Below are 15,174 nucleotides of genomic sequence, written 5' to 3' on the forward strand. Positions count from 1 at the left end.
ATTAAGGTAATACTGGCCTCATAAAATGAATTTGGGAAGTGTTCTATACTTCCATATTTTAAAAAGTTTGTATAGTATTCCTGTTGCTAAAAAAAATGTTTCATAGAATTCATGAGTAAAGCCTTCTGGGCCTGGAGTTTCTTCTGTGGGACATTTTAAATTACAAGTTCAATATTTGGAATTAATGTAAGGATATTCAAATTTTCTGTTTCTTCTTTGGTAGTTTGTGTCCCTGAAGAAATTTTTCTATTTCATCTAGGTTGTTCCATTATTTTGCATGAAGTTGTTCATAATATTCTATTCCCTTATCATCCTTTTAATATCTGTGGAGGCCGTAGTTATGTCCCTTCTTTCATTCCTGATATTAATACTTTGCCTTTTCTCTTTTTTCCTTGCTTCGTTTAGCTAAAAGCTTATCAATTTTGTTGATATTTTCAAAGACCCAGTTTTTTATTTCATTGATTTTATCTACTGTTGATCTAAGTTTTATTTAATTAATTACTGTACTTGTCTTTATGATTTTCTTTCCTCTACTTTAGGTTTAATTTACACTTCTTTTTCCAATTTGTTGAGGTAGGAATGCAGATCACTGGTTTTAGACTTTTCTTCATTCTAATATAAACAAACATTTAAAGCTATAAATTTTTTTCTTAGCACTGCTTTAGCTGCATCTGATAGAATTTAATATGTTGTTATCATGAGATTAAAATATTTTCCAATTTCCTTTGTGATTTCTCTTTTGACCTATGGATTATATGGAATGTGTTGTTTAATTTCCAGATATTTTGCGTTTTTCTAATTATCTGATTTTTCTTAAACTCTAATGTGATTCCACTGTGATCAGAGAATATACTCTCCATAGTCAGAGACAGGACTAGCTGGATTTCCTAGGCCGACTAAGAATCCCTAAGCCTATCTGGGAAGGTGACTTCATCCACCTTTAAACATGGGGCTTGCAACTTAGCTCACACCCGACCAATCAGGTAGTAAAGAGAGCTCACTAAAATGCTAATTAGGCAAAAACAGGAGGTAAAGAAATAGCCAATCATATATCGCCTGAGAGCACAGTGGGAGGGACAATGATCAGGATATAAACCCAGGCATTCGAGCCAGTAACGGCTCCCCTCTTTGGGTCCCCTCCATTTGTATGGGAGCTCTGTTTTCACTCTATTAAATCTTGCAACTGCACACTCTTCTGGTACGTGTTTGTTACAGCTTGAGCTGAGCTTTCACTTGCTGTCCATCGCTGCTGTCTGCCACCGTCGCAGACCCGCCGCTGACTTCCATCCCTCCGGATCCGGCAGGGTGTCCGCTGTGCTCCTGATCCAGCTAGGAGCCCATTGCCACTCCCGATTGGGCTAAAGGCTCGCCATTGTTCCTGCATGGCTAAGTGCCTGGGTTTGTCCTAATTGAGCTGAACACTAGTCACTGGGTTCCACGGTTCTCTTCCGTGACCCATGGCTTCTAATAGAGCTATAACACTCACCACATGGCCCAAGATTCCATTCCTTGGAATCCGTGAGGCCAAGAACCCCAGGTCAGAGAACACAAGGCTTGCCACCATCTTGGAAGTGACCCACTGCCATTTTGGAAGCAGCCCCTACCATCTTGGGAGCTCTGGGAGCAAGGACTGCCCCCACTGCCCAACATTAGTTTCAGACCCTTTAATTATCTGCACTATTATAAGGTGTATCATATACCCTCGAAAAGAAGGTAGTTGGCCATTTTGTTGTACAGGGTCCTTCAAATATCAATTAAGTCAAGATTTGATAGTCTTTTTCAGATCTGTATCTTTGTTGTTTTTTTGTCTGTCAATTGCTGAGGGAGGGGTGTTAAAACTTTCCATTTTGGTTAAGAATTGTCAATTTTCTCTTTAGTTAATATTTCAGTGGTAGTGATATGGTTTGGATCTATGTCCCCACCCAAATCTCATGTTCAGTTGGAATTCTCAATGTTGGCAATGCGTCCTGGTAGGTGATTGGATCATGGGGGTGGATCCTCCATGAGCAGTTTAGCGCCGTGCCTTGGGTGCTGTTCTCATGACAGAGTTCTCATGAGATCTGGCTGTTTAAAAGTGTGTGGCACCTCCTCCTGCTCCAGCCATGTACATGCCTGCTTACCCTTCACCCTCTAACATGATTGTTAGTTTCCAGAGGCCTCCTCAGCCATGCTTCCTGTGCCGCCTACAGAACTGTGAGCCAATGAAGCCTCTTTTCTGTATAAATTACCCAGTCTTAGACATTTCTTTATGTCTTTGAGAGAACGGACTAATACAGGTAGAAAAGGGGAACAGACACCAGTAGAGCTAAGAGAAAATAAAGAACAATACGGCACGTTTGAGACCAAATATATCCATTATTACATCAAATCCAGAAGGACTTTAACACTGAAATTAAAGACAGAGATTATCTGACTGGTAATTAGATAATGACCCAACTTTATGTATGTAAGAGACACACTTTAAATGTAAGAACATAGGTTGAAAGTCAAAAGATGAAAAGAGACATATGTATCATACATACAGTGAGCATGAAAAAGCTGGGGTACATGTATTCATTCAAAATAGACTTCAAGACAAGAAGAACTATCAAAGATAAACAGGGATATTTTATTATAATAAAATGGTGAATCTATTAGGAAGACATAATTATGAAAATGTGTATGTGCCTAATAACAGAGCTTCAAAATACATGAAACAGTATTTGACAGAATCTGAAGATGAAGTAAACCAACAAGCACAACTGGAAAGTGTAAAGCTCCTCTCAGTAATTTAGAGGATAGCTAGATGAAAAATTAGCAAGGATATAAAAGTTCTAAGCAATATTATCAGTTCTCTTGATCTAAGTGACATTTATAGAACAACCACAGATTATACCTATTTTCAAGCACACATGGAGCCAAGATAGACTCTATGCTGGGCCATAAAACAAGACTCAACACATTTCTGAGGCTTTAAGTCATACAAAGTATATTTTTTAACCACAAAAAAATTAAATAAAGAGTTAATAACAAATAAACTAGAAAATCCCCACCTATTTAACAATTAGACAAGAGACTTCTAAATAATGAATAAATCAAAGAGAAAATCACAAAGGAAAATAGAATACTTTTTAACAAAACAAAGAAAGAAACGATAATATATTGAACCTAAACCTGACATAAGAATATACAAAATGCCAGAATAATCATGTATGTTAACAATCATATATGTTAGGCCTGGCACTGTGGTTCACGCCTATAATCTCAGCACTTTGGGAGGCTGAGGAGGGGGGATTGCTTGAGGCCAGAAGGTCATGACCAGCCTGGGCAACGTAGCAGGACTCTGTCTACAAAAATACAAAAATTAGCTGGGCGCAGTGGTATGTGCCTGTAGTCCCAGCTACTCAGGAGGCTGAGGCAGGAGGATCACTTGAGCCCAAGAGGTCAAGATATGTTCACACTACTTAGCACTACAGCCTGGGTGACAGAGTGAGACCTGTCTCTTAAAAAAAATAAAAAAGAATTGCAGGAGTGGAGCAGAGCTGAGAAGAGGGGGCAGGGTAGGCAGAGTACTGTGGGAAGGGGTGAGGCAGGATTTCCCAAATTGCAGCTTCCAGGCCCTGTCTAAGAAGTCATGGAACCATGCACACCTGTTGGCAGGTGGAAAGGGCAGGTATGTGGAGGGATATGAGGTCACAGATTCTGCCCGTGGTCTCTAAGCGGGGCCTGGCTGAGGTCTCAACAAGGTGGTTGTCCTCCTGGCCTCCATCCCATACCATGTTAGAAGAAGAGAAGCAATCAGAGCTTGACTGTCCAAGAGGACAGCAACTCTACCTTCTCCCAGAACGGTGAACACCAACCAGGCCACCTGCTTCACACGTAGGGTGTGAGGTGTGTGAGAAGTGTGGTGGGGCTGGAGACCCAGGTGCAGGCTGGATCCCTCAAGAGGTGATCTTGGGCAGTAGGCAGGGGCCAGATCATATAGAACATTGCGGAGACATCTCTACCCTCCCACTCCCGATGTCTTCCTGCTGCTCCACCACACACTCACTTCCACCAAGTTTTCATGATAAGAGTGTAAAATAATCGACTTCTTAGGTGCAGTCTCTGAATCTGCTGTCACCCCCGGGGCCCCAAACAGTACTCTAAATGTGGTCAATTTCACTGGCTGTTGAATTGGTTCCAGGCACAGCCCAAAAAGATGATAGGGTGAGCAGCCTAAGGGGCTGCAGCTTCCTCTCCAGCTGTTTATCAGGCGATGTGATAAGGACTATCCTTTTTGTGGCTCAAACACATTCATGTATTCATTCATGTGTGTGTTCCTTCACAAACATTGAGCACCTACTGCATTCCAGGCACTCCGATAGGCACTAAGTTTGATAAACCAGAAAATTATCAAGATACACTCAGAGAATTGAATGCCTTTTGCAGGGTAAGACCTCACAGACACTCTGGTTAAATCCTTCATTTGACCCAACAGCTTGCCAAAGTCCAGAGTGGGAGTGGGATTTGCCTACATTCATACAGAAAAATCATTGTTTTTGTGTTTTTAAAAATGAGATCCTACATAAATGGCCAAAAAGCACACAAAAAGATGCTCAACATCACTAATCATCAGAGAATGCAAATCAAAACCATAATGAGATATCACCTCACAGCCATTAGAATGGTTACTATATAAAAAAACCTAGAAAATAATAAGTGTTGGCAAGGATGGGGAGAAACTGGAACTTTGTGCACTGTTGATGGAAATATAAAATGGTTCAGCTGCTGGGGAAAGCAGCATGGCAGGTCTTCAAAAATTAAACATAGAATTACCATTGATCTAGCAATTCCACTTCTGAGTATTACCCAAAATAATTGAAAACAAGGTTAAAGAAGAGATATTTGTACACGCATGTTCACAGCAGCATTACTCACAATCATTAAAATGTGGAAGCAACCCAAGTGACAATGACAGCTGACTGCAAAGACACAGTGTGGTAAATACCTATAGTGAAAGATTAGCTTTGGAAAGGAAGGAAATTCTGACACATGCTACAACATGAATGAACCTTGGAGACATTTATGCTAAAAAAAAAAAAAAAAAAAAAAAAGCCAGTCACAAAAAAGACAAACATATGGAATTATGTTTATAATTCCACATAAGCATATGGAATTACAGAATGTAAGATTCCACTTATGTGAGGTATCTAGAGTAGTCAAAATCATAGCGATAGAAAATAGAATGGTGGTTGTGGGTAGTTGGAGGGTGTGGAGGGGAATGGGAAGTTATTGTTTAATGGGTGTAAAGTTTTGGTTTTGCAAGAAAAAGAATTCTGGAGATGGTGATGATGGTTACACAATAATACGAGTGTACTTAATACCACTGAGCTGACCCTTAAGAATGGTTAGGATAGTAAATATTATATGTATTTTGCAACAATAAAAAAACTTTTTAAATTATACAGATAAAACACAAACACATTCTTGTTGGAAAAAGTCAAACAAGGCTGGGCGCGGTGATTCACACCTGTAATCCCAGTACTTTGGGAGGCCGAGGTGGGCGGATCATGAGGTCAGGAAATCAAGACCATCCTGGCCAACATGGTGAAACCTTGTCTCTACTAAAAATACAAAAATTAGCTGGGCGTGGTGGCGGGCGCCTGTAATCTCAGCTACTCAGGAGGCTGAGGCAGGAGTATCGCTTGAATCAGGGAATTGAAGGTTACAGTGAGCCAAGATCGTGCCACTGTACTCCAACCTGGCGACAGAGCAAGACTCCATCTCAAAAAAAAAAAAAAAAGTCAAACAATACAAACAAAACCCTAGTTCTTCCTTGACAACTTCCCCATGTGTGGGATATACAGCCTTACACACATTGTGTCTGACCCAATCCTCATGACCACTCTGTAACTTAAATATTATGATCTGCATTTTACAGATAAGGAAATGGAACTGCAGATTCTCTAGTTCCAGAGTCAGTAAGTGCTTGAGTCTCGATTTAAACCCAAACAAATGCTAGAGATTCTGATTTTACCCTTTGCTCCCTAGCCTCCTCCTGTAGGTCAGGCTCAAATGTTGACACCGAGGCAGAAAGATGTATCAGATACAGCTGCTGCCCTCAAAGAATTCCCCAGTCCAACAGAGGGAACAAACACAGAAAATTACTCTAGCTCTGTATGAAAATACAAAAGTAAAACTAATGACACCGCTGGGCGCGGAGGCTCACGCCTAAAATCCCAGCACTTCGGGAGGTCAAGGGAGATGGATCATTTGAGGTCAGGAGTTTGAGACCAACCTGGCCAACATGGTGAAGCCCTGTTCTATTAAAAATACAAAAAAATTAGCTGGGCATGGTGGTGCATGCCTGTAATCCCAGCTACTTGGGAGGCTGAGGCAGGAGAATTGCTTGAATCTGGGAGGTGGAGGCTGCAGTGAGCTGAGATCACGCCACTGCATTCCAGCCTGGGCAACAGAATAAGACCCCATCTAAAAACAAAAACAAAAACAAAAAACTAATGACACCTACATAGCAGAGGACATTTATTTTCTGTTCCAAAGGAAAGATGATTTTGTGAGATACTAAGTTTTTAAAAATAATAAAATTAGGCTGGGCACTGTGGCTCACACCTGTAATCCCAGCACTTTGGGAGGCCGAGGAGGGTGGATCACCTGAGGTCAGGAGTTCGAGACCAGCCTGGCCAAAATGGTGAAATCGTCTCTACAAAAAATACAAAAAAAATTAACCGGGCATGGTGGCAAACGCCTATAATCCCAGCTACTTGGGAGGTTGAGGCAGGAGAATCACTTGAACCCAGGAGGCAGAGGTTGCAGTGAGCCAAGATTGTCCCATTGCACTCCAGCCTAGGTGCAATGGGACAGGGAAACTCCATCTCAAAAAAAAAAAGAAAGAAAGAAAAAAAAATGGCCAGGTGCGGTGGCTCACGCCTGTAATCCCAGCACTTTGGGAGGCCGAGGTGGGCGGATCACGAGGTCAGGAGATCAAGACCATCCTGGCTAACAGTGAAACCCTGTCTCTACTAAAAATACAAAAAATTAGCTGGGTGTGGTGGCGGGTGCCTGTAGTTGCAGCTACTTGGGAGGCTGAGGCAGGAGAATGGCGTGAACCCGGGAAGTGGAGCTTGCAATGAGCTGAGATCGTGCCACTGCAATCCAGCCTGGGCGACAGAACGAGACTCCGTCTCAAAATAATAATAATAATAATAAAAATATTGTATGTACATTTTCAGTCTTCTTTTTAATTTAGGTCTCAACCTGGCTAAAACAGCCCTCCCCGCTACGCCAGCCACTCTCTCTGAGCCCGCTCACTGCACTATCTGCAGAGCACCTTTCCTTACCTGCTGTTTTCTTGTACTTGGTTTAAATGTTGGTGTCTGTCTTCCTGCACTAGAATGTCAGCTGCCTGAGAGCAGTGAGCCTGTCGGTTCTGTTCACCCTGAATCTCTTATGCCTGGAACAGTGCCTGGCACTCAGTAGAAGGCTGTATTCATTTCCTAGGGCTGCAGTAACGAAGTGCCACAAACTGGATGGTTTAAAACAACAGGAATTTATTCTCTCACAGTTCTGGAGGCCAGCAGGGCTGAGCTCTCTCCCAAGGCTCCAGGGAAAAATCCTTCCTTGTTTCTGTCCAGCTCCTGGTGGTGCCAGCAATCCTTGGCATTCCTCCCCTGTAACTGTACCACTCTGGTTTCTATGTGTGTCTTCACATGGCCTTCCCTTCCTGTGTGTCCTCTGCGTCCCTATCTCCGAATCTCTCTTTTCTTATAAGGACACCCGTCATTGGATTTACGGCCCACCCTAATTGAGTATCTCATCTTAAGTTGGTTACATCTGCAGAGACTCTATTTGAAATAAGATTACATTCACAGGTGCCAAGGGTTAGGACTTCAACATAGACAGAATTCAATCCACACTAGTGACCAACTTATATTTATTTGAGCTACTGTTCTTTGAATGGTTGGTATGTAATAGGATGCACCCTCTAATGTGTTCAGGTAAAGACTCTGGAAGGCATTATTCTCCCCAGGTTTTGCTGTGATCAAACCACCCATGAAATATTTTTTTTTTGCTGGTGGTAGTCACTAGATGTCCAGATCAAGGGAAATAAAGGCTCCAATGTTCAGGCACAGATTCCTTCCCAGGTAGGGTATAAAGTTTTCAATGCCATATTCTCAATGTTCTATTATATTTAATTTGTGAATTTAATGACATAAATAAGGTTTTAAAAATGGGGGGCAGGCACAGTGGCTCACACCTGTAATCTCAGCACTTTGGGCGGCTGAGGTGGGTGGACTGAGGTCAGGAATTTGAGACCAGCCTGGCCAACATGGCGAAACTCCATCTCTACTAAAAATACAGAAATTATCTTGTCATGGTGGCAGGTGTCTGTAATCCTAGCTACTTGGGAGGCTAAGGCAGAAGAATCTCTTGAATCTGGGAGGCAGAGGTTGCGATGAACTGAGACTGCATCGCTGCACTCCAGACTGGGCACCAGAGTGAGATTCCATCTCAAAAAATAAATAAAATAAAATAAAAAATAAATAAAATAAATTTTAAAAGGGAGGGTGAAATCATAATCCCATCACCCTAACGTACTTTGAAGAAGTTTTAGAAGAGGAACATTCCACGCAGAGGGAACAGCAAGGACAAAGGCCTTGCAGCATAAATGAACTTGATGTGTTCAAGGAACAGAAGGGCAATGCAGCTGAGGATGGCAATGTCCCACAGGTCTCAGACTGGGCATCTGTCTCAGTGGGTGTCCATCCAGTTCACAAATCAACAATCTTCGTTTCTCTAGTAAAACCGCACAAACTCACTACCTTCCACACCCCCTCCCAAACTAACCCAGGTTGAGGTGTGGACCTGCTGTGTGTCAAGGATGAAGGGGATGATAGATTCAGTTGGATCCTGTCTCCAAGGGATTTGGAATTGGGACAGGGTAAGGGTCAAGGCAGTCTCTCTGGATTGGTGAGACTGTGTCCTCCATCTCTGGATGCTGGGGGGAAAGTGCTGTGTTCTGCACTTCAGTCAGACAGGCAGGTCAACAGGGAGGGACACAAGGATGAGGAGTGCAGTTCTGGCACTTAGCTTCCTGGTCAGTCCATCCTGACAGCCAGCCACACTCTGCCTCAGCTTCCAGGAGAATTCCCAGTATCCCTATTGTACACTGTCTTTTGCTTCAGCAGACCTGGGTTAACCAATAGAAAAATATTTTGAGGAAAGAATTCTGTGGTCAAATAATCTGGGAAACACTGGGTTAAATAGAATTTAATAGCTTTTTGTCTGAAGGACTTCTCAGAGCCTTTAATAGGACTGTGTATATGCAACTCTCAAGAAGGAACTCCAGCGAGCAGCATTTCTTCCGCTGATTTCCTAGGCTACACTGGGAGATGCCAGTGTAACAGGATGTTAAGTTGGGGGACTTTCAGCCTCTGTTTTGGCTGAGTCCTGGAAAGCCAAGAACAATAGAGAAGAGTCCAGGTATTCTGACCACCAGAAACTCACCCATTGTTGAAAAAACTCATTGCAGTAAGTAATTTTATCCAAGAGAGAAGGATAAAGCCAGAGAAAGAAAAAGAGAGTGAGAGAGCAAGAGTCAGAGAGAATGAGAACGAGAGGGAGGGTGGTAGAGGGGAGAGGGAGAGAGAGATAGAGAGAAAAGGAAAGAGAAGAGAATCTTTTGATTGCTATCCATTGGCTCCAGCCTTTTGATAAACCTGTTGAAAGAGTATAGAGTCATTCCAAATCATTCCAGTACATTTGTCAATTCCAAAATCACATGCCAGTAATTGATGTGAGCCCTTTCATGTGGCCCACCTGAAATATATACTATCCACAAGATGATTTACTATCCGAACTTAAGAGATTCGGAGATCCACCTGCTCTGATCATTAAAGGGTTACAAACCATGGGCTTCACCATTGACTCTCAGGCACCTAGGGGCTTCCTCTTCATCTTTCCTTTTATTCGCCAGTCACTTTCCCTTGTTGGGCGCCCCACAGATGGCCAGGACAGGCCGGCCCCCGGAAGCTCCCGGTCTGATGATACAGGGAATAACGATCCAAACTGACACCTATAAGAGAGGGTGGGGAGAGCAGGGCAGAGGGTTTTGTGGTGCGCAGGAGGGGCCCTGAGCTCGGCTCGATGAGGCTGGGGGCTAGGTCTAAGCTTTACAGATGCCAGAAGAGCTGGCAGCGTTGCAGGCTCTAGGATCCAGTTGGAGGGCGGGGACACAGTACCTGAGGCTGAGGAGGCTTGGCTGAGCCTGTCCAGGGAGGGCCTCGAATGCCAGCTGAATCCAGACTATACTGTGTATTATAGACTGCGTGTAGGAAACAGGTTTTAGGTGATGTTTATCCATGTTAAGCCAGTTTGTACACAGGCCTCGGTGAGTCATCAACCACCTAGGGCAGCACTTGGTCCACCCAGACTAGCGAGTGCGCACCTCCGGCTGACGCCTGCGCCACGTGCTGGGGTCGGAGGCTGAGCTTACCGGCTGGTTGCTTTTTAGAGCCAGCAGGAGCCAGGCGAGCGGCCCGCCCCACTAGGGCGGAGACTTCCGGAGCTGCGGGCTCACTGGAGCAGAGCGCTGGGGCGGCGCGGCGCGGCGCGGCTCGGCTCGGTGCATTTCCAGGGGCCGCGCTCCAGTGCGCCGTAGAGAACCCTGAACTCGGAGCGCTGAAAGTCCCAGCAGGGCAAGGGGGCGCGGCGTCCTGGTCCTCGCGCTTGGGAGACAGATGCGCCTGGGCGTCGGGGCATGCGGACCTAAGCTCGGGTGAAGCTCTCGGGAAGGGCAAGACGGCTGCGACAAGATGCGAGCAGAAGAGCCCAGCGTCCCGGGAGCCCAGCGCGCGCCGGGCCCCGAGCTGCGCCTGTCCAGCCAGCTGCTGCCCGAGCTCTGTACCTTCGTGGTGCGCGTCCTTTTCTACCTGGGGCCTGTCTACCTAGCTGGCTACCTGGGGCTCAGCATAACCTGGTTGCTGCTCGGCGCCCTGCTGTGGATGTGGTGGCGCAGGAACCGCCGCGGGAAGCTCGGGCGCCTGGCCGCCGCCTTCGAATTCCTTGACAATGAACGCGAGTTCATCAGCCGCGAGCTGCGAGGCCAGCACCTGCCAGCCTGGGTGAGCTGAACCGGGCGGGGGTCGGAGGTGGGGAGATGCCTTTCGACGTTCGGAGGAACTTGCGGTCAGTGGGGAGCTGGTGCGCGCAAACCCGAGGGAGGGCGGGAGCACGGTGACCCGCACACCCCGTTCCCCACCGCTCCCGGCGCACAGACCCTGGGGGCGGTGGCCCTCCCCTCCCGCGCCGCGCAGCACCCTCACCTCCACCTCTGGTTCGACTGCGGTGGGAGCGGAGAACCTGAGTTTCAGTTAAGGCCCCCAGAGCCCGAGAGAAGAGTCACGGGCAGGCCACACCCAGGAGAAAAACAAGGGCGTCTGGGACTTCGCACACTTACTCGCGTTGGAATCAGAAGGCATTTCTTCCACCCGCCTGTTGATTCAGAGAACCAACGCCGGACGCCAAACGTAGATGGGCAAATACCGCAGTGACAGAAACGGCGGGCCCAGTTGCTTTCGGCAGAGGCCCGGACTGCAGGAGAGGGAGGGCTCCGCGGGGCTGGAGGTGGAGTGGCGGGTACGGCTGGGAGACCGACGGCGCCGGCCCCGGGCCTCCTTCCCTCCCTCCCTCCGCCGCATAGGGATGCCGGCGCACTCATACTGCCCCGACAAACCCATCTCCTGGGGTGGCATGGGCGGCACTAGGATTCCTCAAACGCTTCTGGTCCTGGCTTACCTAGCAAAACCCAAGTTCTGCGCCCCATTGAATAACTCCCAGGGTGACACAGTTATCCTGGGTGATTCTTATGATTAGATGAGCTTGGGAAACACTGGCAAGAGGGGTGTTCCATCCGCGGGTTGGTCTGCGCAAAACCCTTACGGTTCCTCCGGTGCTGGCAACTCTGCGTTCTTAGATGTCTTCCAGATACTCTCAGGCCCACGGGGGAGGCCGCCAGACCCCTCATTGTCTCTAGCCGGTGGCCTATAAAGTCCAGCAGGGCCATAGGTTCCTCCTGACAGTAGTCTCCAAAGTGGGGTGTGAGAAAAAAATATAAGGCCCATTTGGTTTATCTTATAAGAGCAATGAAGTCTTATTGTATCAGTCTGCCATAACTGAGTACCACAGGCTGCATGGCTTAAAGGGCAGACACTTTTTTCCTTTCATTTCTAGAGCCTTGAAGTCCAAGATCAAAGTGCAGCTGGCCTGCAGCTGGCTGTCTTCCTTCTTCTTCACACCGTCTTCTGTATCCTAATCTCTTCTTAGAAGGACATCAGTCATATTGGATTAAGGCTCACCCTGATGAACTCATTTTAACTTAATTACCTCTTTAAAAACCCCACCTGCAAATAGAATCACATTCTGAGGGACTGAGAATTAGCACTTGAAAGTGGGCATACACTTCATAACACTTAATATTTAATGTACGATTTGATGGTAAAGCTTTGTAAATAGCTTACATATATGGGGGATGAGGGGCCAAAGACTGATAAGCGTGCACACTTTTCTATGGTAGTAGCCATGGGGTAGTGCATGGGGCCTGACTCCCACAGACTTTGGTCATCCTGATGGTCCTGTGGGGCTTGTGATTCTGAAAGGTGTGGACCCAGCAAGCAGGCTCGACCTGTCCACACCCCTTGCTCACTGTTGAGGGAGTCCAGGCCACCTGTCAGATTTCTGTTTTGTCCCCCTTGGTGGCCTTAGCCCATGAGGGTGGGCCTGTGAGTCTTCACCAAGTAACACCCCTTCTTTTCTCCCCTTCTGTATCAGGGAAGCCTCTAGGCACTTAGTCATATGTAAAGGCAGTATTTCTATTTCTGAAATCGGGTCAAAAATCAGATCGTGTAGGGGCATTGACACCCTCCCTGCCTCTCCCCCACATACACCACAGAGACAATTCTGGCCTCTGCTGGGGATACGGACCCCAGGAGCAACATGGACCTAGCCAACAGGGAACTCAGCCTGAACTCAAGAAGACACCTCCCGGGTTTTCACCCCGCAACCCATATCCCAGGCTTGACCCAGCTGGGTAGAGGGACACTCACAGGAAGGTGATGCTCTCTCCTACCAAGAGGGCAGTCTCACGTGGGGAACAGATGCATAACAGGTCATTGCCATGGAGGGGAATTGGAGCCAGGAGTCGGAACAGGGTCTAGTCAGATAGAAGGCCTGGTATGAAGGACACCCTACCAGGTTTCCATAGCATATTGTCCCCGAATCACAGCCCCCTTTCTCCTTGACAAGGACCTGGGAAAGACTGGCCTCTGCCTGCATTCTGCACCTGGCTGACAGACAAGTCACCTGGCTGACTTGTCTGGCTGGGTTGGAGGACCAGGGCCTGGATAACCTGTTGGATTGAGCCACTGGTGCGGCACAGGGCATTCTGGCCCAGGGAGGCAGTGAGCACAGCATGGAGATGTGACATGGCCACTGCATGAGGGAGCACTGTGTGCTGGGCCTGGCTGAAGTGTGTGGTAGGGGTTGATGGACAGGGTCAAGTTTAGGCAGACTTGATGGAGGCTGGCCCTGTTCTGAAGGCTGGAAGGACCCTTGGATGCTCAGAAAGCAGGATGGTGGGACAAGGGAGGCTGGAGGAGACAGGCCAGTTGGGAAAGTGATTTCAGCCAAGACGGTAGTAGTGAGGGAGGAGGGTGGGAGATGCTTGGGAGTGGGACTTTATATGCGTGGTGGCCTCTAGAATGGGGGTGCAGGAGGATCCAGGGGTCTTCCAGGGCACTTTCTGGTTTAGGGAGCCGATTACTGTGATTGGGATTCCAGGATGAGAAACAAGTCTGGGGAAGTTGGTTGCCTGTATGAACACCTGTGAAGTGCATACAAATAGATGCAGGTGTGAGCTTTTCACCCACCTCATGAAGGTTTCCACGCCCAGGGATGATATGGAAAACCTGGAGTCTACCCGGCTGAATATTCTTATCTCTGCCTTTTTAGGAACACAAACTGTGAAGGCAAAGAGAGACGGGGCTCTGGGCATGGTGGGGGCAGTACGACCCGTTGCACAAGATTTTGGGCATGGATGAATGGATCTCTTCATCATCTCATGGTGACCTTTTAGCATGCCTTGCCTCTTGAGAACTGATTTCTCTGCCTGAAAGAGAGGATGATGGCTTATGACCTCCTTTGGTATCAAGAAATATTTCTACAGGTTAACGGATGGCAAATCAATAGTTGGGGGACTGAAGAAAAGTTGAATAACTCAAGGGCACCACACTCAGGCCTGTGTTGCATGTTGTGTGAGCTGGCCCTGTACTCTAGCCCCCAATGGGGAGGGATGGATATCCGGCCCACCTGCTGCTTGTCAAGCTGTACGCTGCTTAGAAGGGGCACCTTTTTCTAATTTGCACCAACTCCCTGTGAAGGGGTGGAGGCCAAGGCCTGGCTGAGCTGAGGCGGGGATGCCATCCCTCCCCACTGCCATCCAAGACAGCCGTTGTCAGCCAGTCCTCAGTCATGCATGGCTTTCCTGCCTGGTCTTAGACTCCTTCTCAACATTTTGCTCCAAGATGCTGCCTCCAGGTGATCATAGAAATTGCTTTCCCTGGCTGAACCTGTTTCCCCACCTGTAAAAGGAAGTTGTATTGGATGGTCTTTCACAGTCATTTTGGTCCTGATGTCTGATTTCTAGTCAAACTTCAGATAGTCCTGCTGCTCCTCCAGGTCCCCAGCCATGGGAGATATAGCTGGAAGGAAGAATTCGCCTTACTGGAAGAGGCAGTGAAGGAAGAACCTGTGGATCCCCTTTGTCTTGTGAATGTGGCCTGACCACGTGGGGAAGAAGGCAGGGCGGCCCCGCAGCTCACCCTTGAACAGAGGGTTCCAGAGGCTGCATGTTTACATGCGGATGCTCCTCTAACAGTGTTTATGTGTACTTTTGAAGTAATTAAGAGCCGCCTCAGTCCGCTGTCCTTGTCGGGTAGGGACTGTGTATAGCACAGTGACAAGTACGGAGCCCTTGATATTACTCATTTAATTGTAGGCCTTGGCAAGTCACAAAAGCTTTCTTGCCACACATGGTTTTTTGTTTTTGTTTTTGTTTTTTTTTTAGACGGAGTCTCGCTGTGTCTCCCAGGCTGGAGTGCAGTGGAGCGATCTCGGCTCACTGCAAGCTCCGCCTCCCGG

At 47.0% G+C, this 15,174-nt stretch overlaps 1 protein-coding gene across 4 annotated transcripts in view; it reads left to right on the top strand.

The window, feature by feature from the left end:
- Window positions 1–10,605: 10,605 nt before the first annotated feature.
- The window catches only part of ESYT3 (extended synaptotagmin 3), a 43,510-nt gene continuing 38,941 nt past the window's right edge, over window positions 10,606–15,174 (top strand). For all 4 annotated transcript variants that reach the window (XR_012430744.1, XR_012430743.1, XR_012430745.1 and 1 more), the window contains exon 1: window positions 10,606–11,102. Coding sequence is in view for 1 of the 4 variants with exons in the window: in XM_005545893.5 (XP_005545950.3) it covers window positions 10,794–11,102 (309 nt within the window). In the remaining 3 variants the exon portion in view is untranslated. The remainder of the gene's footprint in view (window positions 11,103–15,174) is intronic.

The sequence above is a fragment of the Macaca fascicularis genome, chromosome 2 (genome assembly GCF_037993035.2).
Source record: "Macaca fascicularis isolate 582-1 chromosome 2, T2T-MFA8v1.1".
Lineage (NCBI taxonomy): Eukaryota > Metazoa > Chordata > Mammalia > Primates > Cercopithecidae > Macaca > Macaca fascicularis.